The sequence below is a fragment of the Abramis brama genome (genome assembly GCF_963993115.1).
Source record: "Abramis brama genome assembly, chromosome: 1".
In the NCBI taxonomy this organism is placed as follows: domain Eukaryota; kingdom Metazoa; phylum Chordata; class Actinopteri; order Cypriniformes; family Leuciscidae; genus Abramis; species Abramis brama.
Window position 1 is genome coordinate 73208420 of NC_139963.1, and position 23335 is coordinate 73231754.

Below are 23335 nucleotides of genomic sequence, written 5' to 3' on the forward strand. Positions count from 1 at the left end.
GTCACCCAGACTAAAAGGAAATTTGTCGGCGGCAAGCTCTAATTAAATAATTCATATTCATAAAAATGGGAGGAGAGCATCTGTGGTCACACATATGAGACACGGGACTGCAAGAGGCATGTAATGTGAGAGCCGGAGCCGCCAACAGCCGCGGGCCATCCACGCAGCTATAAACAAAACAAGCGTTTACACAAAATCCCACATCTGTTTTTACGACCTAGCTCAAACGCACCTACCTCAAAGCGGAAGCGCTGCAGAAACAAGGGGCGGGCCCACGGGCAATGACGCGACGCTCAAACGCCAAGCACCCGCAGGAGGTGACTACATGTTCTTTTATACTGTCCCACCCTGCTCGTAATTGGACCCGCACTACCCCAAGCACATTAGTCTAATTACAGCGCCACAATACGCCCCACTACATATACATTTATTAATATTGCTATACCTTTTTGTATATTCCATTAATAAAAAAAATAATAAAAAAATAATATATGGTGTTATATTGTTGTTCTTGGTCACAAGTTTATTGCATACAGTGACCACAGTGCCATAAAAATTAAAAAAGGAAGGATGTTACAATTTGTTATATATTCTCAGAAGGATGTGACAGACCATGTATGGTTGAACTGTGTTGGCATGCGGTTGTGAGATTCTTTATTTGTAGAAAATAGAGTGATTGACAGAGTGAACCAAGCATATAACAAGAAGGAAAGTGTAAAGTTAAGGAACATGAAGCTGGAGTTTGTGAGGGTGAAACACAGATGGGGAGAAGCAGGTGTGTGTGTGTGTGTGTGTGTGTGTGTGTGTGTGTGTGTGTGTGATGGATTGTTTCAGGAAATGTTCAAGAACTACAGAAGATTGAAGGAAACAGCGGAAATGTGTCGTGGATCATGAGAAGGAATGACAGCAGAGACTCTCTCGTTGATTGTAAGTTGTTTTGTTGTTGTAAAACTTGTTTGTTTGTTTGTTTGTTTGCAGTTACCGATTGGAAAGTGTTGTTAACTGAATCATTCAGGCAAACGACCTAGAAATCTGAATTAAACTGAATCACACAGCAAAAATCTCTAAACGGTCATTCAAATTTGACATATGGTCGGTTTTCTTGTCCTTAAAGGGGTGGTTCGGGATTTTTGACATCGGACCTCATTTTTAAGTCAGCCTGGTTGTTATTCATCAGTGGAGACATTTTTTAAAAAAAATTATCCAGTCCTTATATTTGGATAGTTAGCCGATGCTAGGCTAGCGCGAGTCAATAGGTATATGTTAGCCAGCCATTAAAAACCGTTTTACCCACTCCACAGTGCACCAAACGCAAATCAATTATAACACTAGACTATCGATGTATATGTCCGTTGAGAGAATAATGTTAGAAATCAAACTTACCTTTCATCACATTGCATTAGTTATAATCAGTGGCGGAGCCAGAGGGGGGTCCGGGGTGGCACTGGACACCCCTGACATGTGATTGGCCACCCCGGGTGCCACCCCAAAATTTGATTTGCTACTGGCAGTTGCTGATGCTGATTTAAAAAAAAAAAATTACGTTCGCCGGCAGCGCGGCGCGCGCGCAGTTTTCAAACGGACGAGCAGAGGACGAGAGATGGTTGCAAGATAGGCTACCGAACTTCACCGAATAAGAAAACATCATATTTGAAGTAAGTTTTTAAGGTTTAGCATCAGGGTGGTTTGCTCCGAATAGCCTACATTAGGCCTAATACACGCAGTACTTGCCGTACGTGTGTGTAGCCTACGTTACAGTATACAAATGTTCTAGCTAATGTGAGGATAGGAGATCAAAACGCAGGCAAAGAAGAGCAGAAACAAGCGATATCATAATGCGATCACTATAGGACTATGAAGCTTTATGGGTGTAGGGTGTTGATGGACTCGATCTACTGTGTTTTGATCATCATTATGAATCTGATCTAGATGTAGTCTTTGATAAAAATGCGATTTTCTCAGCTTTTTGCTCATGTTGCTTTTTATGAAACTTGCCAACATTCAAGTGTTGATAAAAAAAAGACGCACGAAGCTAGAATAAAACATTGAAATTGTTGAACACCATGAAATTGTGAAAATGACCAAAACCCCCTTTTTTTTTTCTTTTTTTTTTACACTGGCGAGAATAGTTAAGATAAAAATGTTGGTAATTGGATGATGATTAGAATATGAATATGATTGGAATCATATTTTAAATTTGTCATATTTTTGAACAGGGTCAATTAAACATGAAAAGAAAGGGAGAGATATCAGAGTACTTTTTAAATAAGCACAAACATAGTCCAGTCATTTTATGAAAAAAGGTTGAACAAATTGCAACAGAAGCAAACTCAAATAATTTTGTATCCTCATTTTGTCCTGAGTAAGGAAAAAAAGTCCAGAAGAATCCCATTAGGGGAAAGTTTTGAAAACTGTTTCTGGGTATTCACTTTTTATTTTACCTGCCTTTTGTCTTCTGCATTCTCCTTACCATTGTCTCCTGTTCTTCCCTCAGACTCGTCCCCCAGAAACAGTCCCACAGACTCAACCCCCAAACCCCATCTCTTAAAAATTAATAAAGGCTGGTTTAAAGTACTTCTTCCTGCCTCTATGTATTAATGCTCATGGGTAGCCTAAATGGGTCCCATTCAGACCTAAACATTAAGTATTTTACTGTTCTGTGTCAACAAGATTCAACAAGACATTTTCACCTGGCTAGACCCAATGTTTAGATCTGTTGTGGTATTTATGCAAATTAGCACATACATAATTAGATTATGCACCGTTTGTCCATCTTAACAAACAATTAAAAAAAACTTGGTATACATTTTTTGTTTGTCTTGATGTAAGTAATCAACTCAGTAATTTTCATGGTGATATCTAAAGGTTAAAATTTTTACCCCATTCACATGAGAGAAAGAATGAATAGGCGTATGAATAGACTATATTTGGGTCTTTTTCGAAACGTTGCCCTAATGGGATTCTTCGGGACTTTTTTTTCCTTACTCAGGACATATTGAGGATACAAAATCAGTTGAGTTTGCTTCTGTTGCAATTTGTTCAAGGTTGACCCCCATTTTGTCTTAAAATGACTGGACTAACAGGCAGATCAGACCCCAGCCCTTGCATCACCACTGGCTAGTCAGAGTCAGTGTGGTCAGACTTCAGAACCAGCAACAGGTCAGAGCATCTACCAGACACAGGCAGTCAATCACATACCAAATTCAGGAATTTAAGTTGAGATGATTTTGCCAGATTAAAAGGATAGTTCACCCAAAAATGAACACAAAAAAATAATTATAATTAGAAAGAATTATTATAAATTATTATAAAGAAAGAATTATTTTGTATTAAATCTTCCTAGGATAAGATTTTATACTGATGGGCAATAAAATTGTTTACATTTTTCAAGGACATGTCTGCTTGATGCCTGCTCTATCTAATAATAATAAAAAAAATTGTAAATAAACGCAGCAGTTCATAACAGACACATGTGGTATCTTATCTCCTTGGTGCTTCAGCTTTGTTTTCTGCAAATATTTTGGATGTTCAACACTTATAGACACAAACAGAGTGATTCCTTCCACAAGCTTTTCCACTGTGTGTGTATGCACTGTGTACCCCCGAAAGTAGCAGTGGCCACCCCATGTATAAAACTCTAGTTCCGCCACTGGTTATAATTTGTTCCCTGTAATCATAAGCCTTGTCTACAGGTCTACAGCAGCAGCGGAGTGATATTGATTACCTAGGCAACCGAGTGAGCCGGTCCACACATGATGCAAGAGTACCGGCATTTACCTGCCGCTGGCACACTGTTGCTGAGTCCCAATTCGCATACTATCCGTCCTAAATAGTATGCGAAACTAGAATTAGTACGTCCCAAATCGTAGTATGTTGAAAAGAGTATTCCAAAGATACCCGGATGGTCTACTATTTCCGGTTAGAATTCGAAGTGCAGATCAATGCACACTCTAACGGCTAATATTGCCCACAACCCATCGCGTGCGGGAGGGAGGAGCTTTGCGGTGATGGTGGTGATGTAAACATGACAGTCGGATGCACCAGCGAGATGCGCCCTCAGTTTTTAAGTGTAAGAATTCAAATGTTAAACCCTAATAAAAGTTATATTTTATTGTCTCGTAATATTAATGGGTTTATGTTGTGCCAAAATAAGTACTGTGTTTATCTTGTATAGGGTCCGATGAAGATACTGAGCGCCTCATTGCAGGCTACAAAACAATAAATAAAAAGGCTCTAGTAGTGTCATGCAAGTGTCTTTTTTTATGTATTTATTTTGATGTTTCTGTCTTACTTATTTGTAGTAATACTGTGTCTGTACAAATGTTAACTTTATCAGTCCAACCAAAGAAACATCGTTACTACACTTTTACTATAGTAAAAGCATGGTTCATTTTCATCGGGGTATTTTTAAGTATTATACATAAGTATAAGATTAAGTATAAAATACGTTAAACAATAGTTACACTTTAAACTTTAAATATTTTAACTCAGAAAATAAGTAGCTTTCGTTACACATTTGCACATGAACGTCAGAACCAGCCGCCTCACAAACGACAGTCTGGTTGATCTACGACGACGACGCCCTGCTTCACTCCTCAATTTGGAAAAACACATTGTAAATGTATTGTGGAAAAAAGTTGGGAATAGTAATTATATTGGACATATAAGAATGAATGAAATGTAAAATGTTTTGTTAACAGTCGAGGTGTGTGCGTAATAGGCAACCACGTTCAAGTTCACGTTGCATGGCGTCATCGAAGTATGTCCCAGAACGTGCATACTCTTTTGTTACACACTCAAAAGTATGTACTTTTTCCTCACAAAAAAAAGTACATACTTTTAGGTCGTAGTATAAGTAGGCGAATTGGGACTCAGCATGTGTTTACTTTTTGCCGCATTACTAACCGGAGCAAAGTAAAATTCCACAGCTGCTGAGAAACTAGTTCCTTTGGGATCATTGAGATGAAAGGTAATGTTTGATTTCTAACATTATTCTCTCAACGGACATTTGCATCGATAGTCTAGTGTTATAATTGATTTGCGTTTGGTGCACTGTGGAGTGGGTAAAACGGTTTTTAATGGCTGGCTAACATATACCCATTGACTCGCGCTAGCCTAGCATCGGCTAACTATCCAAATATAAGGACTGGATAATTTAAAAAAAAAATGTCTCCACTGATGAATAACAACCAGGCTGACTTAAAAATGAGGTCCGATGTCAAAAATCCCGAACCACCCCTTTAATGAACAGTAGGGGGCGCAAACGCACACTTTTGACTTTCTCAGTTTGTATAAACCTAACCTTACTTAAGGTTCAGTGTATTTAAACCTAGAAACACCCCTGAATGGAAGTGTAATGTGACAACATGCCCCATTGGTGGGGGTTCATTGCAATATGGACATATGACAGATTAAATCAAAACAATACACAAGACAAACTAAAATACTATTATTAACTTTTTCATATAAAATAATGGCTTTTTTTTATAATTAAAAATAAACAAATTTGAGTTTGTCAACAATCACACTACAAAACACAGCTATACAGCGTAGTTCAAAATATAACAATAATTAATAATTTCTGAACATTGATTCTCAATCTTTATTGACCTTTTTCTCATGTGCTCAGGCCTATTATGTTTTCTCATGCAAAATATATGAAAATATAATATGAAATATAAATATGCTAATTTATTATCAGTGTTTGTATTATTATTAAATTGATATATCTAAATTATACTGTATAACAGTCATATATTATCAAGTTAAACGGAACTCTAATTTTTTTTTTACGGGTTGTGTTGAAGACCTTTTGAGTTTCCGTGTGTTAATGATATAATGGTGTGTGTGTGAAAAAAATACATATCTGACATTTAATTGTGTGACATATACACACTGCAAAGTCAAATGTTAGAATATTTTATAGCAATATAATGCGAACAGACACTGATGTAGTTCTCAGACGGACGTCTCTCTGTAGAAGAAACAGCTGATATACAAGCTGAAGCAAGAGGATCATTTCAGCATGAGCTTCTGCATGAAGATTTTCAGACAGAAATCCAGCGGATAAACAGACTATCGACTCATGGAAGAGGCTTGTGAGACGCTAGATTGAGTCTGGCCTGTATGAAAACCATAGACTGTAAAAAATATGGACAAAGCGTCTGTGACGTCACCCATAGACTTTCGGAAGAACGGGTTTGAAGCTGTTTATGGGGGGTATGGGCGGCGCCATCTTGGAAAATCTTGGGAAATCCTAACCCCACCCACCTTCTGACGCAGCGCGCGTCACTCAGCTCGCTCTGCTACTCCGGTTATCTCGGTGTATATTTTAGGCAACGAAATATGTTATTAAACACCATACTAACTCTTTTCGTTTTCATTTAAAGAAATCTTAAACATTATAGCCACACAAATGTGGTTCAGGCAACACATATTGATTATATTCAACTGCACATAACGTTTGGCTATTTATGAAAAAACAAAATATAAAACACAAACCTGCCTCTTTTCATTTTAAATATAATATAAAAATATTACACATTTTATGGTCCAGGCAATATGTGCATTTGTACTAAACAACAGATTTTGCAGTAAACAACATTACAGATCATATTCGTTGTATTAAAATTTAAAATGACAAAACTCAACCCAGTCTCTTTTTGTTAAATTTCACTTTTATCAATATTAGCCATTATAAAAGTATACGTAAAAGGTATAAGAAGCTATACAAATAAAGCAAACAATTCAGTCAAACACAGAAAAAAAATTATAGATTCACGAGACCAAAAATCACCCATTAGATATACACAAGACGAATTATATCTCATGTTTAACCACTACAGAGATGCCAGAGTCAGCGGCATTGGCGGCAAACCTCATTACGTCAAGCCGATGAAAGACTTCTCCAGGCGGGGTACATGAACGCCGAGCGCCCGGTCATCGCTGGATCAACTGGATAAAATTTTCATAAATCTTTAAATAAACCACAGATTTGAGCTTTAAACAACTACATTCTCGCCTGAAAAACTCTTAAAACTACATTTCATGATACAGAAACAGTAGTATTATATGTCAACTGTATTAAAAAATGGCGCTTCTTATGTTGTCATTCTCCATGGCGCTGCCTTGTCAGCTGTCAATCAAGCTGTCAATCAAAGTTAACCACGGCCTTATTTTCATATATTTTATATCTAAATACGATCTAAACTAACGAGTTAGAAAAAAATTCACCCCCCTCACAGTTGACAGGCACTCGGAAGCTATCGAAATATACAATAAAAGTCCATGGGACCAACCTGTAAAAACATGAATTTATGCTGTGAAAACGGACATTTTAACATGGGGTCTATGGACATTTGCTCCCTTTTGGGACCTTCCCCTAGCGGATTTTCGATGTATTGCAGTTTTTCGCACTTCCGGGTAGGCTTCATTTTTCAGATCAGAATGTTGCCGCTTGATGAAAACACATGAGGGCTTCAGTCTCTAACTTTACTGTAGCTGTGATCATATAGATGAGATTCTGTGCTCTGACCAGATGATGATTTACAATAAACCTCTTTCATATTCACAGGACATTCAACAAATATCTGCTCGTTCACACACAAATATATAATTCCTCCAAACCCCAGAGAGATGAAATCTTCCCGTCTGCTCCTGATATGAGGAGCTCATGATCTGGATCATTCATGTTTATTTGTGAAGGTCTTGTTCTTGTTCACAGAGTTCATCCTGCGGTTGATCTTCTCTTCCTCTGATGGCAGCATAAGTCACTGTATCATCATGATCCTGAAAGAACAGATTCTGTCCATCAATGTTTGAACCCCAGCGATTATTATTATTAATATCAGAGCATGAGCTTCATTTATCTGAGAGTCAAACTCATGTGCTGGTATCTACTCACATTGAGTGATTTTACAGGCTTTGTATTGGAAAAAGTGACCACAGAATAAGTCACATCATCTGTCTGCTCCTAAACATCAATGCAAACGTGCAGAGAGTCGAGTTTAACACACACATCAGACATATCTCTCACTATGGTGGACTCACATTGGCTCTTGCCGCGGGAGGAATGGACATGTTGATCGTCTCATACGTCCCTGTATGTTCATCCTCATCTTTGACCTTCAGAACAAACAGTTAAACTGCATGAGTGACACTTTATTGAGCTTTAAAGACATTAATCAAATCTAAATCACTGCATTACTGAACTCACCGCAGAGTCGCCAGTCCCTCTTTTATTATCTGAAAACAAGTGCCTCATGAAATATGAGTATTTATGATCAAACACACATGTGCAAAACACAGAATCTTAGCAATAAGATTTTGTTCAATCATTAAAGTGAGAGATAAAAACGTCTCGGTTATGTAACCTCAGCTCCCTGAGATAACGGGAACGAGTATTGCATCTCTGCTAGATGCTAAAGGGGAATCTCCTTTTCTCAGTGCAGCGATCTGAGCGCATCTATTGGCTGGCCAGTGGGAACTGCATGAACCTATGGCGAAGCAGCGTGTCTGTGCGAGCCAATCGGGGCAGGGGCGGGGCAAAGGAATCATATTTAATTAGACAAACGCCAGTCGTGTAGTGACATAGCACGGCTGTCTACGCAATACTCGTTCCCGTTATCTCAGGGAACTGAGGTTACGTAAGTAATTGAGTCGTTCCCTTTCAGAATGTTTACTCATATTGCGTCTTTGCTAGACTCTATGGGGAACCAATTCAATCACACCGTGCTATATGAGCAGAACGACATGTTCTGTGGCCCTAGCCTGGGATGCTTGGTAAGGGTCCCCGGGCGGTAGGGCTAGGGAAGGGCAAGTTATGCAAGTTACGCTGGGCCATTCGTGGACCTGCGCATCCGTGTCCTTTGTTAAGAATATTGGGCAGTGAGAGTTGCCTTCAGAGGCGAAGAGTTCGACCTCTGCCCTGCCAAAGATACTCCAGATTAATGCTATGGGGATGGAGGGACCATTCCCCTGGGAACACGTTGTCCAGGGACAGCATGTCTTCTCCCTGGTTCAGTCTCTCAGAGAGCGCAGGTTGAAGAAGGTGCCGGGCTAGTCTGTACTGAGGCCACGACATGAGTTCACTTTGGTGGTTTATTTAGGACACTACCGCCATGTTGTCTGACCGGACTAAGACAAGACGGACTAAGACAATACAATTTTAACATCGTAGGATGTCCTGTTACTTTATCCTCTACAGTAAAAGACCTGGGTGTTATACTCGATTGCAACCTGTCTTTTGAAAATCATATTTCATATGTTACAATAACAGCCTTTTTCCACCTTAGAAACATTGCTAAGCTACGTAACATGCTATCAGTTTCTGATACAGAAAAGTTAGTTCATGCATTCATGACCTCGAGACTAGATTACTGTAATGCTTTATTAGCCGGTTGTCCTGCATCCTCAATAAACAAGCTACAGTTAGTCCAAAATGCAGCCGCTAGAGTTCTTACTAGATCAAGAAAATATGATCATATAACACCGATTTTATCATCACTGCATTGGTTACCTATAAAGTTCTGTATTATTTACAAGGTATCGCTACTGACTTATAAAGCCCTAAACGGCTTAGCTCCAGTCTATTTAATGGATCTTCTATCGCCCTATAATCCATCGCGCTCTTTAAGATCACTAAATTCAAGGCTTTTGGTCATACCTAGGATATCCAGATCAACCAAAGGAGGGAGAGCATTTTCACATTTAGCTCCAAATCTCTGGAATAGCCTTCCTGATACTGTTCGTTGCTCAGACTCGCTCTCCCAGTTTAAAACTAGATTAAAGACGCATCTCTTCAGCCAGGCATTCATATAACATTTTAAATCTTACTGTTCAAACTACAATCTGGCCTCTAGTTCATAAATGCCAGAGGAGAACTGGCCCCCGACTGAGCCTTGGTTCTCCCAAGGTTTTTTTTCTCCATTAGGTCACCTGATGGAGTTTTAGGACACCATTAGGTCACTTGATGGAGTTTTCGGTTCCTTGCCACTGTTGCCTTTGGCTTGCTCAGTTGGGGATATTTTGGGGATATTAATTTAATTTTATCAATCAATAAATTTACACTAGAAACAAACCTTGTTGTGTTATTTTGGTTTAATGCAGTGAAGCTGCTTTGATGCAATCTGTATTGTGAAAAGCGCTATATAAATATACTTGACTTGACTTAAGACATGGTGTTGTATTTGGTCTGGCAGGAATGTTTTGAGGGGGGTTAGGGCTAGGGACGGACAAGTTATGCAGAGCAAAAAAGGGGCTCGGACTGAGTTTGGCGCCTCCAGAGATCATAGTGGGTTGAGCTCCCTCTGGGGTGAACTCCAGCTAGACAGGGAGGATCTGTGCCTGCGGCGCAGTGATCTTCAATTTGTAAAATCTGGCGTAGGTGAAGGCGACGACCAGCCGGCTGCGGCACAGATGTGGCCAATAGACACACCACTGGACCACGGCCATGAAGACACCTCTGGTGGAGTGTGCTCTGACTCCTATGGGGCATTGAAGGCCCACCGAAGCATAAGCCAACGTGATAGTGTCCACTATCCAGGGGGATACTCTCTGATTCATGACCGGAAACCCACCAAAGCATACAAAGAGCTGCTCTGACTCGCTGAAATGGACAGAGCGCTGTATATATACTCCTAAAGCCCGAACAAGGCAGAGTAAGAGAATCGGGAAAAGCGGACGGCGTAATAACTTTGGCACTTTGCCATGCCTTGGCTTGAGGTCGACCTTGGAGTCGATAGGCCCAAACTAGAGGCAGGAAGCGCTGAAGGAGAGCGCTTTGTACAGTGTATATCTGTCCAACAATTTATTGATCATTTGGTTATTCAGTTTTAAATTCAAGTTATTGTGCGTTTGATGCCAATTCATAGTCCTTGTGATGTGTGTGATCTAACAGTCACACGGTAGCGAGTCATTTAAAAACAGCAAACTCCAGACAATTAAATTAATTTTATGCAAATCCATAGCCCCTTTTCTACAGATCAAGCATTATAACGCTTTACCGGGCATCCTGCCGTAACCGGGCGAGGCGCCCGCGCTGTTTGAATGGAGAATGATTGACAGCTGCAGGGGAGGGAAGACAAGTTTTCCAAACTTTAATTAAATGATATAAATATACTTCTCTCAAACATTAAGCTATGGAATGGCTTCAGATGACTTTGAATATATTGCAGGAAAACTTAATTAGTGCTTGTCTGTTTCTTTCGGTCCATGACTCCCCCTTGTGCCGTAGGCCTAAAAAAGCGCGCAATAATCACGGTTGCCTGAAACAATCGCGGTTAGATCAAATAATCGTGATCAGACGGTTATTTAATTATCGCGACATGCCTACTGATCCCTATGCCGGATATGAGCTGCTTTAATAGGCAGATGCCCCGCCCCCTTCTGCAGGCTCTGAGCCGCGATTGGCTGCCGCAGACACGCCTCTTCGCCTTAGATTCATGCAGTTCCCACTGACAAACCTCAGATCGCTGCACTGTTATCGGTGTGCAGTGGCACTATACGGTTTTGAGTTAAAGGCTTCAAAATTCTGAGAATAGGTGTTTCCCTCATAACTCACCAGCTCTTTTTCTGCAGATCAGCCAGAGAAGAGCAAGAAGGAGAACAGCGACTGCAGCGACAGAAATCACTGTGACTGAAGAAGAGATCGAGCAGAGTCAGAGACGGACAGGGCAGATTGGGACAATTATAGACAGACAAAACAATGTGATTATGTACCTTTTGTGTTTGTATTTGAATGATAAGAGTCTATGTCTGGTGTTGTTGTATTAGCTTGAGCTGAAAAGGATGATTGGGGACAATTATAGACAAAGACGAAAGCCACCGGCACAGATGACGACTGGAATGTGATTTCAATCAACTCTTACATATTTCAGTGAGGTAAAATATCTATATGGTAACATTCATATTTTCTATAGAATTATGTTAGACGAAGCTGTGAATAACATCATCAGTGGCGTAAAAGCATCAGCATCATCATGTACCTCGTGTAGAAGGACTCACTGCTGTCGTTGAATCAGCTGGAGCTGTAAAGGACGAATGTTTGTTCAGATGATTCATACTGTACAAAAGCATCATTATATTTTAACTAGTTAAAACTTTTAACAGTCATTCATGAGACTCATTCGTTTTCTCACCTGAATACTTGACAGTGTATCTGACTGAGGTCTTGAGTTGATTTCTGTGAGTAAGCTGACATCTCCACTCTCTGTTGTCATCTTCATTCAGGAGTGTTGTAGTCAGATTGAGGATACAGTGATATTGATCTGATGATGATGATAATATCTGATATCTGGAGTCTGTCTTCAGATCAACACCAGCCTGATTCACCCACAACAGCTCAAGTCCCTCATAACTGACCCATTTATCACAGGATAATCTATAATATGAATACAACCGACAGGAGAGAGTCACAGAGCGGCCTGGACTGATCTCAGTCTGTGAGGATGAAGATGATGATGATGAAGATAATGATGATGGAGACACTGAAACTGAACACAAGACACAAATCACAGACTCTTCAATCATCATCTGAGTTTAAAGGGAGAATCTGCCCTTTTTAAATTGACCACATAATCATAAACTTACCATGAAGAACATGCAGAAAAACATAAGCATCAGGTCCTTGTTGTTCTCCATTCACATATTGTCTGCATCTGTAATATCCATGATCTTCTCCTGTGACGTTCTTGATGTTCAGAGAGCAGTCGGACTCCAGACTCAGTCTCTCATGTCTCTCTGTGTCTTTATTCTTTATCACTCCAGTAATCAGGTCAACTGCTGGATGATTATAGCTGTCATAGTAGGCCCATGTAGTTGAGTTGCAGTCAGAAAGAGTTTTATTACAGGACAGACAGACATTTTCACCAGAACCGATGAACGCATGATCCTTTCCACTGGTTCCTGAAACACAGTATATCTCAGTGATCATTATGATATATATTAATAAATGAAACATAAAACACAGCAGCATAAAAAGCAGAAGTTTTAAATCATAGTATTTTTCCTGACTTAAAGCAAACAACACACTCTCCAGAATAAACTATTAGTCTTTATCAGAGAGCTGTTCAAATCACTGACACACTCTTAATATGAAGATAATTCTTCATCATCAGATGTTTGAGTGACACTATGTCCAGTATCAGGAATAATACAGTATGATCTGTGTGTATCAATACACAACTCTGAGATCACAACGTGAATGTGTGCAAGAATAAACTGAGCATGTTCAAATGAACTCTTTCCAGACTAATTCCACTAAATGTCTTTAGAGAAAATACAGATTTCTTTACCTGTGAGAAGTGAAGAGAGAATGATCAGTCCCAGCAGACACAGATCACACTTATCAGCCATTTTCTGTTTCTGTCAGTCTTCCTCTTCATTATATATAGATACAGCTCCTCCTTTAAACATCATCAGCTCCTCCTGTGGTTATTAACTTCCTCTCATCTGACAGCCTGAGATGAAACTCTGAGAAGTGTTGCTGAGTGGATTTCAGTGCAAATGTATTTTTCATTATTGCTCATGTAGCAAGTGGCTCGATTCTTAGCGACTACACCAGCTCGAAATAACGAGGAAACACTATCTTTAACTAAATAAAGACACACGAGTAAGTTCCACTTAGAGAGGGCAAGAGGCGTGAGTTCCCGTTCAAAAAAATGTTTTTTATTAAAGCTAAAATAGTTGGACAACAATCATTTAAAACTGGAAGTGAACAATCAAATCAGTTATTGGTTGAATGAAACAGAAAAAAAGAAACACACATAACTGGAAACAGAGATAGATGAGTGGCGGGAATCTGAACAAAGACATGTGACAAATGACAAGAACCTGAAAGTCCATGAAAACAACACTAACCAGCACATAATGTGACACACACTGGCTCAAACACACTTACGCTCAACGCTTCAGACTGAACTCAATGCACAGGCTCTACTTTTGCATTACTGTTAGTTTCACTTCCTCATTTTAGAATTTTCTGCATGCAGTTCAATTCTATAAATAAAATCATTAAATTATTAGTAATAAAATTGGTTTACTACTGAAACGTTCTCCACCATCCATGACAATGACAATGTCTTCTGGAAGAGTTTCTACACATGGATTATAACGTTCTGCTTTACTCTCTCCAGCCCTGAGAATATATCAGATCCAGACTCCTTTATCAACTCAAACACCAGTTCATTACTTGTGTAGGATTGAAAATAATCCAAGATATTTTAAATGAACAAAGATATTAGCTTGACTGTTTTTCTACCCCCTCTTTCAGAGACAATGACCATTTGGAGTTCCTAAGGCACAGATGGGGCTGATAGTGATCTCGGCTTGCAGGCCAAATGTTTGAACTTTGGGGGTCGATGAATTTTCACACCTTTAGTACAGTGGTGGAATCACTGATCTATGTAGAATGACTGGATAGCTCATGACGTCATAAACAGTGAAGCCACCGCGCCGCCATATTGGTATTCCCTAGTGAGCTCACGCGTTCTATTGAATCAATAGGAAATTTTATGATTTGACTGAGAAAACATTGCCTAACGAGACACAGTTTTTAAATCTAAAGTCTCCCTGTACATTCTCACAACGCAAACATCCTAAGCATTTAAATGGGTATTTGTTTAAAGTCGGAAATTTTTCCTGCTTATTAAAAAACGGCAATTTCTTTGCAAAAGGAATAAAAAGCTGTACGAGAACACTAGTTGGCCTTCACTGAAAAGCTATCTTCACAGGTAAGAAAAACAGTTTGATATTATTAATTAAATAGTGAATGCTAAAGACCTATATTTTTGTGAATTTGGTGAATATTCAGGTGAATGTTGTTTCGTAGCCACGAATTAATATACCTCAGCACGTTATAATTTGTTCCCTCGTTTAATTATATTGTAGCCACGTTGTAATTCGTTAAATCAAAATGAGGGAGATAATTAGTTTGTCATTCAAGTCGTCGTAACAATGAATTATTTAGATCAGTGGACAGGGCGCATAAGAACAAGCAGAGAAAGAGAGAGCCCCGGCCGCGCGCGCGCACTCTCACCGCCTTCAAACAACACAAGCGCTGTATTGCTCTCTCCCTCGCGCATATCAACATCAATTGACACAATAGTAAAAGGTCGGTAGATCGATTGTGTTTTATAGATAGTAGTATCTCATATAAAGTGTTTGATTAGCAAGTACATGTTCAGGAAATGCATAATACAAATTGTGGGTTAATGTAACGGTAAACGGACTCTGCACGAACCTCTTTTGAAGCTGTCAAATGGTGTCGCTGCATGTTGGACACTTATTTGTGATTTACTGCTCTGAGTATCGTTGTTTTATGAAGAAGCAGCAGCTCTTGCCTCGTAGAAAACAACGCGGGCATAGCGACAATTTTGCATATAAATTACTACTTAGGGCTTGAATTACAACATGTGGGCAGTTTTTCCTACATCCTTTTGTGAACGTCGTTTTACACTTTTATGCTGCACAGCGGGTCATCTTAAAAGTGCCGTCGGAGCTACCTGTATAATGGGCGTTGGAGGGAATCCCTCTGCTGGTAGGGAATCGTAAGATGGCCGCTCGAACACTTCAGGTGGCTTCACTGCCTAGTGGCAGTTTAGAACGTCATGAGCTATCCAGTCATTCTATAGATCAGTGGGGGAAGTGTAATTATCTGATTGGTCAGTTTGAATGTCTCACATTTGGGTTTTAGTCACATGGTCAAGGAAAGGATAAAAGAGGATTGTAACTGTTGCTCTGTCTCTTTGATGCTCTAGCTATCTTCTTCTCTGGGTCCCTTTCTTGGGGGCTCCTCTTTTCTTTGTCTCTTTCTATCTCTCTCTCTTTCTTTCTCTATCTCTCTCTCTCTCTCTCTCTCTCTCTCTCAGGTAACATTTTTCATATATGCTGGGTACCAGAGGTGGGAGTAAGTCACACATGTGCAAGTCACAAGCAAGTCTCAAGTCTTAACCTTCAAGTCTCAAGCAAGTCCGAGTCAATTTTGTGAAAAGCAAGTCAAGTCAAGTCAAGTCACTGCTTTATGTCAAGCAAGTCAAGTCAAGTCGTAGCTTGGGTCACAAGTCACTGGCAAGTCATACAAACGTTTGATGATTTCACTGAATTTATATATTAAAATAAGTTAAAACTACATAAGCTGTGGACTATGGTTTTATTTGCAACATTTTTTTTAAATATGCATTTCCACATAGGCTACAGCTGAGTGGTTACTACAATAAAAATAATAATAAAAAAAAAAAAAAAAAATCAAACTACATAGCCTAAAATGTAAATGTAACTGAAATTAGGCTAACATTAAAGCATGAAAAATAAATATGCCTCAAACATTGCAGAAGACCATTAAAAGGTATTAAACAATTCACAATTCAAGTATAATGGTTCCTATGCCACCAAATGGCATTCTTCAAACTGGCATCCCCTTTATGGAACATGAACACATCCCAACAAGTTAGATCTATCCTTTAAAAAAAAAAGAATAACAAGAAAAAAACAATAATAATTGAATTGACACAAAACTTACACCTGTCAATCAGGTGGATTGACTATTGTACATTATTAATCTGTGTGAGTGAGTGATTTATTAATATTTGTGAATGAATGTGTGTGCATGTGTATGTGTGAAAAGTGTATTGTTTGCATGTCTATGGTTGTGTTTGACTGTGTGTGTGTGTGTGTGTGTGTGTGTGTGTGTGAGAGAGAGAGAGGTGATTTGATTGAGTGTGATTGATTCATTAATATTTGTGAGTGAATGTGTGTGCGTGTGTATGAGTGAAGAGTGTATTGTTTGTTTGCATGTGTGCATGGTTGTGCTTGCAAGTTTGAATTTTTGTTTTGTTTATTTGTGTATGCATGGTTCGGTTTGAAAGTCTGTATGTTTTTTTTCTTTGTGTGTAGGTGTCTTTTCACAATCTTTTAGTGGTATTAACTAGCGATTTCTTTTTACTTATATGCCCTATATACTAGCGTTATAAGCTAAACAGTTTTTAGAGATAAAACTCTTTACATTCGATTATCATGAAAACAAATCCCAGAAAACGGTAGACTGTATAATGCATTATTAATTATTATTAAATTACAGTTACATTTTTTTTTATATTTCTTTTAACATTCAAGTCAACCCTGGGATAGCAGACTATATTGGTAGCATATAACTAGACAGTACAAAGGGATGCATGCAGGTAAGAAAAACTGGAATATGGCATATTTTAACATATTTTAACCCGGTTTTCATTTTCATTTTCAAGAAAATATTTTTTCTCTGTGCTTTTGTATGTAAGGGATTATTCAGATCATAAAAAAAAAAATCATTAATCCACTCGAATATTATTAAAAATATATAGAAAGCCTTTATTTTATCATGGCTTTAATATTTTAAAATCAGGTGACAAGTACTTGCACAACTATGCGTTGTGGCTAATGAGCCTTTGTCAGGGTGTGTGACCAAAACCCCTTTCACACAGAGATTCCGGAAAATACACGGATAAAGTGACCCAAGATTTGACCCGGGTTCGTTTGATTTAGGTTCATTCACACTGCCAGTCTGGCAGTGCCAGTGATTTCCCGGAATCAGAGATTGTTCACACACAACCCGTAAAGACATGTAATGTCTTAGCAGCGTCTTAAGTTTGCTTATGAGCTGCGACCACGCTTGTGCATTTTTTTTTTCTCTGATTCGATCATAAACTTGCGCATTACGTACCGTTTCACAGCAGGCGAACGATCCCGCGCTTCAGCGTCATCACTACGACACTGCATTATTACGGCTTTTGTTCACACAGCGCGCGTTCCTGCTGCGTCACGTGATTGTTGCGGTGCGTTCAAATACAGATATTTATTTTTAAAAAGGCAAGTTATTTCGAGTCATTTACCTCAAGTCCGAGTCAAGTCTCAAGTCATGAATATCAAGTCAAAGTCAAGTCAAGTCTTTTATTAATATTTGTCAAGCAAGTCTCAAGTCCTAAAATTTGCGACTTAAGTCTGACTCGAGTCAAGTCATATGACTCGAGTCCCCCATCTCTGCTGGGTACAATTAATAATATAAGTTATCATCATCTCATATATCTATTTTGTAACTATTTTAAGTGTAACCATAACCATAATTTGTCATTAAACCTTTTCAATTGCAACTAATGTACTAACTAGTTTTGTTTTAGTATCGACTTTGAAGTGCTACATATTGCAATACAATATCGTCACTATCTATAGCAATGCTCTCCCACAAATATTAAGCTATTGTAACTGCACTTATTTCCGTCGTTGGTATAAGTGGCAGTGGGTGGTTAAAGGGATAGTTCACTTTGAAATTAAATTTTGGTATGTTTTAGCTTACCTGAAGGGCATCCAAGGTGTAGGTGTCTTTTTTTCCGCAGTAGTTTCAATTTTGATATTTTTAGGTCAAACCGTTCTTGTCTGACAGTCATATCATGCAGGCCTATGGTCACGGTCTCAGAGAGCATGCACAAAGTCCAAATTAAAACAATTAGCGAAATAGCGACATCTAGTGTATCTATACCCGCACGCGGGCGGATATAGACATAGATACACTAGATGTCGCCTTTTCGCCTATTGCAGTTCATTGGAACGAAACCGTAGCCAAGGCGACATCAGTGTATATATCTATACCCGCCCACGCCGTCAGATCAGTTGGACGCGGCTTTGTTCAAGAGGTAACAACGATATCAATACTGTTCGTTTTCTCACACAAACCGCTCGTTTCGTGTCTTAGGCCATCAATGTGTACTTACGATGGGGAATTGTTTAATTTGGACGATGGGGAATTGTTTTAATTTGGACTTTGTGCATGCTCTTTGAGACCGTGACCATAGACCTGCATTATATGACTGACAGACAAGAACGGTTAGACCTAAAAATATCAAAATTGAAACTACTGCGGAAAAAAAGACACCTACATCTTGGATGCCCTTCAGGTAAGCTAAAACATACCAAAATTTAATTTCAAAGTGAACTATCCCTTTAAAGACAAGAAATGTGCAGTTTTCTACCATCTTGCCAATAACGTTTCTTTAGTCATTCGGCAGTTCTTGCAGCCTGAACCCCTGCATGAAATCCACCCTTACACTGAAAATAAAACATATTAGCATTAATGCAGTGCATATGGACAGACATTTAAAACTAACAAACAAGGAAATTAACCTCATAGCTGCCTTCTTATTTATTTTAAAGGAGACATATCATGCTTTTAAATTGTTCCTTTTTACATATAAATCATACATTTGTGGTCTATATAAAGCAGAACTGCAATGCTTGGGTCTGAATTCCTCATTATTATAGCTCCACAGGACCCTTCTCTACCCCTTTTCTGATGTGCGTCTGAGAGCAACTCGTTTTAGTGCGGTCTCTTTAAATACAAATAAGACACTGGAGCTGTTCTCTATCAGACTGGCAGTAATGGCCAAACTATTGTGTTTCACTATCACTCGCATTCAAAACTTTTCAACTCGCAAGCAAAGATTTTATATCAGTTTTAGACTTGCAGTGACGGCAGGACAGAGAGCAAATAATCCTCTTTTGAAATGAACTTTGAAATAAAAGCTAACCAAAGGCCTTGGCATTAGGTTGTTGCTATTTGTGTAGAGACTGTATCTAGGGTCAGCATATACAGATATATACATTAGACACATTATCTGTATTCATAGTAAATGCTTATTTACTATTTCACACCAGCATTTAGAAAGTCCACAATTGACTCCCCAATCGACTTCTAATTACCCATTCATTGCTTCATCCAATCCGTTGCTCATCTACTTGGCATTCATGGTTATCATCCATTTGTGTAGCAGTTTGTAGTTTCTGTTTGATTATTGCGTAATATCATACAGGTATAAATTATATTATATAATTGATCATTAAATTGTTTAATTAGGGTTTATACATGCTAGGTTCCATGACAGAGTTGAAAATACATCTTTTCATTACTATTACTGAGGAAGAATGACTAAACTACTAAGAAAATGTAATCTGTGGCCACATTAGACCAGCGGTTTGGAGATGGGCGCAATCTTCTGGCCAGACACGGGAATTCATTTGAAGCGACCGTCACAGTACATTATGGGTATATTCTAGCCGTTGTGCGTAATTTGGATGTACACTTATTATTGCAGTGCAGTGTGGGATTGAATGAGTGCACTCGATATCGTCCACTATGATTTTGGACACCAGTGCAAATGGCTGTCCCCTCAGATATTGCCGTTTAAGAGCATATGGGACGATTTCGGACACGGCCAAGAACTACAACTGACTTCAGCCACAGCCTTAGATTAAATAAACTGATGAAAAAAGAAGACATTAAATCTGTGAAGATCTCAGTAGAGGAGGATTAAACAACTCCACAAACAGCATTACCAGCTTCACTTATTACTAACCAGTGGCCATATTCACAAAACATTTCATCTTTCCACTAAGAGTTCTCCTAAATAGCAGTAAAAGTTCTTAAGAGTTTTCTCTTAAAACCTGTTCACAAGCTTCTGAGTTAAATCTCAATAAGAACTTTAGTAGATGTATGACAGAAATAAAGTAAAACTGTTAATCGTAAGTGCAATATTGTGTAATGGCTGGAAAGTCAGTTGTAGTTCTTGTGTTTCTCTATTTTCTAATGAGAACAAATCTAATACTAACTCTAACTAATGGTCAATAATCTCTTAATTATCTTAATTATCTCATTAACTTCAACACCGTTTCAGTGTTCATTTTAACACCCTGTATGTACACTATGTTGATTTAACACTGGGGATTTTGCTGTGTATTGAAAACATAATTTTTTATTTTTTATTTTTATTTAACCTTTATTTAACCAGGAAAAGTCCCATTGAGTTAAAGTAACTCTTCTCCCAGGGAGTCCTGGCGGCCAAAAAGTTGCAAAGAAAAAAACATTAAAAAAAGACAAAAAAAAAATTACATAATACACAGTAAAGTACTAATAAAGTAACGCTGCCGTTTTTAACCGTACATTCACCAGTCCCACACAACACACTCTCAAAGAGTGCTTGGGGATTTACAGCCTATTTATACACACAACATTAACCAAAGTTAGATACACAAAATACACTATAACTTTTTTTGTGTGTAGTTTATTTAAATGTAAACTCTACATTTTAGTAGGCCTATTATTTTGTTGACGTTGGTAAAATATTAAACTATTAAAATAGAGTTACCTGCATGGTCTTCGGTGGTGTTGCCGGAGCTGTGCTTCAGTCCTAAAAGTGCAGCTTTTGTTAAAGTACATTTATACCCCACAAACTGGCTAAAAACACGTCCAAAGGGAATGAGGACTAGCCCAATATCTCCTCACCCTCCAATCACAGTTGAGAGCTGTTGGACTCCCCTGAACATTCCCCCACTCTGAGTCACAACAATCAATACGAGTTTGAACACGAGTTTGAATACCGTTTTTTATTAATAGAATTTCTCACAGATTTAACAAATCATTTCACAGCCTAGTGAGCTGCTTCACTCCCTACATTGACGGCTCAGTTTAGACGCAGACGATCTGAATGATTCTAATGTTTAAATAATGTTGTTCTAAGAATGTTTTCTCCCAAGATTATGAGAACATTAAAAAAAAAAGTATTTTAGTGCCAGTATTTTACTGTAAAAAAAACTGGTAAGGTCGTAAAAGTCAAGAAGACCACAGAGAAAGAGTAAGTAAAGAGTTTAAATTTAAGTGTAAGCGTGCACACGTTATATCGGAGCGAGAGCATTACACACTTTCTCTTGGATTAAAGGAATAATTCACTTAAAAATGAAAATTCTGTCATCTAGTCAAGTTGTTTCAAACCTGTATGAGACCCCATTGACTTCCATATAGGAAAAAAATAATACATTGGAAGTCAATGGAAATCACACAAAAAAGGTAATATTCCTCCCTTCAGATTAATTTGAACATCTTTTTCATTTTTTATTATACAGAAAAAGGGTCTTGTGGAATAGGATTCGGCTTGCTAGATTCAGGAATTACTGGTAGCAGCTTGCAACCACACAGCAACTCGAGATGTCTCAAGACATCATTGTTATATCACATTACTATAGATTATTTTCATCTTGACACTGATTTGATTTGACACTGATTTGATGCTGTGGGAAGGACTCACTTGTGAAAAATCCAAGAAGCATTCAAGCATATTTATGTGGCATTGACTTAGAGGCAACACACCTTTATTTTGACCACCCGACAAAATAATGGATTATCAAAAATAATCACTTTTCAAAATGACTATATTTGGGCTCGTTCTGGGCTTATCTGCTTGCTTCATCCTCCAACATTACTGTCTAATGCATTAAAGCATGTTTCGCGCTTCCACATTGAGCATTTTAGAAACACTAATTTACACTATACACTGCGTGAGACACGCTTACACAACATAAAGCACAGGCTATATTCTGAAAAAAAAAAAAAAAAAAAATAATAATTTTCTAGGCTCTGTTCTGGGGATGTTCAACAGAACTAACATTCCCAGACCGTGCATGAATCAAAAATTATTAAATGGGTTTTAGTTCAAGTGAAATAACGAATAAATGTAACTGTAAAAATGTTCCAAACAGCAAACTGAGTTTTTCTGCTGGAAAAACAGGATCAGGATTTGCATGTAACTGAAATGACTTCCAGGAAAAATACCTGTGTAGGCAGGACTGTGATTAACTTTTGACTGTGGAAAAGTCTCATTATATTGCGCAACAGAAGCGTCAGAATGCAAAACTACACCGCTCACGGCAACACGTTGTCAGCCGACCAGAACCAGTAATAACCTTTTTTCCAGGAGGCTTCTGATTGGCCAACATGGCTTTACGGTTTTGGTTATATCACCACCTGTTGGTTTGGCAAACTCGTTTTCACGTGGACAAGATTTTTTTTTTTAAATGGAGGAGGAAAAACTCGTGTACATGTGGACTGGGCCCAAGATGAAATCAACTGAAGAGAAAAGAAGACATTAAATCTGTGAAGATCTCAGCAGAGGAGGATTAAACAACTCCACGAACAGCATTACCAGCTTCACTTATTACTAACCAGACTGACTTTATTTCTGTCAGACGTCTACAGAAGCTCTTACTGAGAGTTAATGTAACGATTGTTGTTCTCAATGTGACCTTTACACATCCCACACAACCATCACCAAATCGAAATGGACGACGCACACAGGACTCTGATTCTCTGATATCTTTATTCTCTGCAGCAATGATGATCGTATCTGGTGAAAACACTGAAGAATACATCGAAATGTATAAATTTACTGGGTGTAAACACTGCAGACATAAATTACCGCAGCAGTGTCAGCCATTTCTGCTGAACTACGGATAACTTGTAACAATTCCACATTAACAGAAC

The 23335-nt window shown here is 38.5% G+C and overlaps 1 protein-coding gene across 3 annotated transcripts; it reads right to left on the reverse strand.

Annotated features, from left to right (window-relative positions):
• Nucleotides 1-5455: 5455 nt before the first annotated feature.
• On the reverse strand, nucleotides 5456-21233 carry LOC311095103 (uncharacterized protein). 3 transcript variants are annotated; one of them, XM_084133441.1, is made up of 10 exons: nucleotides 21168-21233; nucleotides 13293-13470; nucleotides 12589-12903; nucleotides 12138-12491; nucleotides 11985-12026; nucleotides 11719-11778; nucleotides 11561-11635; nucleotides 8216-8244; nucleotides 8050-8124; nucleotides 5456-7788 (listed from the first exon to the last, which is right to left on the reverse strand). In XM_084133441.1, the coding sequence occupies exons 2-10, from the start codon at nucleotides 13351-13353 to the stop codon at nucleotides 7693-7695; spliced, it is 1107 nt and encodes a 368-aa protein (XP_083989567.1). In that variant the 5' UTR covers nucleotides 13354-13470; nucleotides 21168-21233; the 3' UTR covers nucleotides 5456-7692. The 3 variants fall into 3 exon arrangements, 2 of the variants coding, with proteins under 2 accessions (XP_083989567.1, XP_083989568.1); XM_084133442.1 differs by having other exon boundaries at nucleotides 5792-7788; nucleotides 13293-13483; nucleotides 21168-21211; XR_014608775.1 differs by having other exon boundaries at nucleotides 5798-7788; nucleotides 7904-8124; nucleotides 13293-13483; nucleotides 21168-21211.
• Nucleotides 21234-23335: the final 2102 nt, after the last annotated feature.

What these genes read in the sequence shown, in the direction of transcription:
- LOC311095103 (XM_084133441.1), bottom strand. Translation starts at nt 13,353, where the DNA reads ATGGCTGATAAGTGTGATCTGTGTCTGCTGGGACTGATCATTCTCTCT. An exon ending in TTCAAATACAAACACAAAAG is followed by an intron (nt 11,636 to 11,718) that starts GTACATAATCAC and finishes TCTCTTCTTCAG; the next exon opens with TCACAGTGATTTCTGTCGCT. An exon ending in CTCCCGCGGCAAGAGCCAAT is followed by an intron (nt 7,789 to 8,049) that starts GTGAGTCCACCA and finishes CTGTTCTTTCAG; the next exon opens with GATCATGATGATACAGTGAC.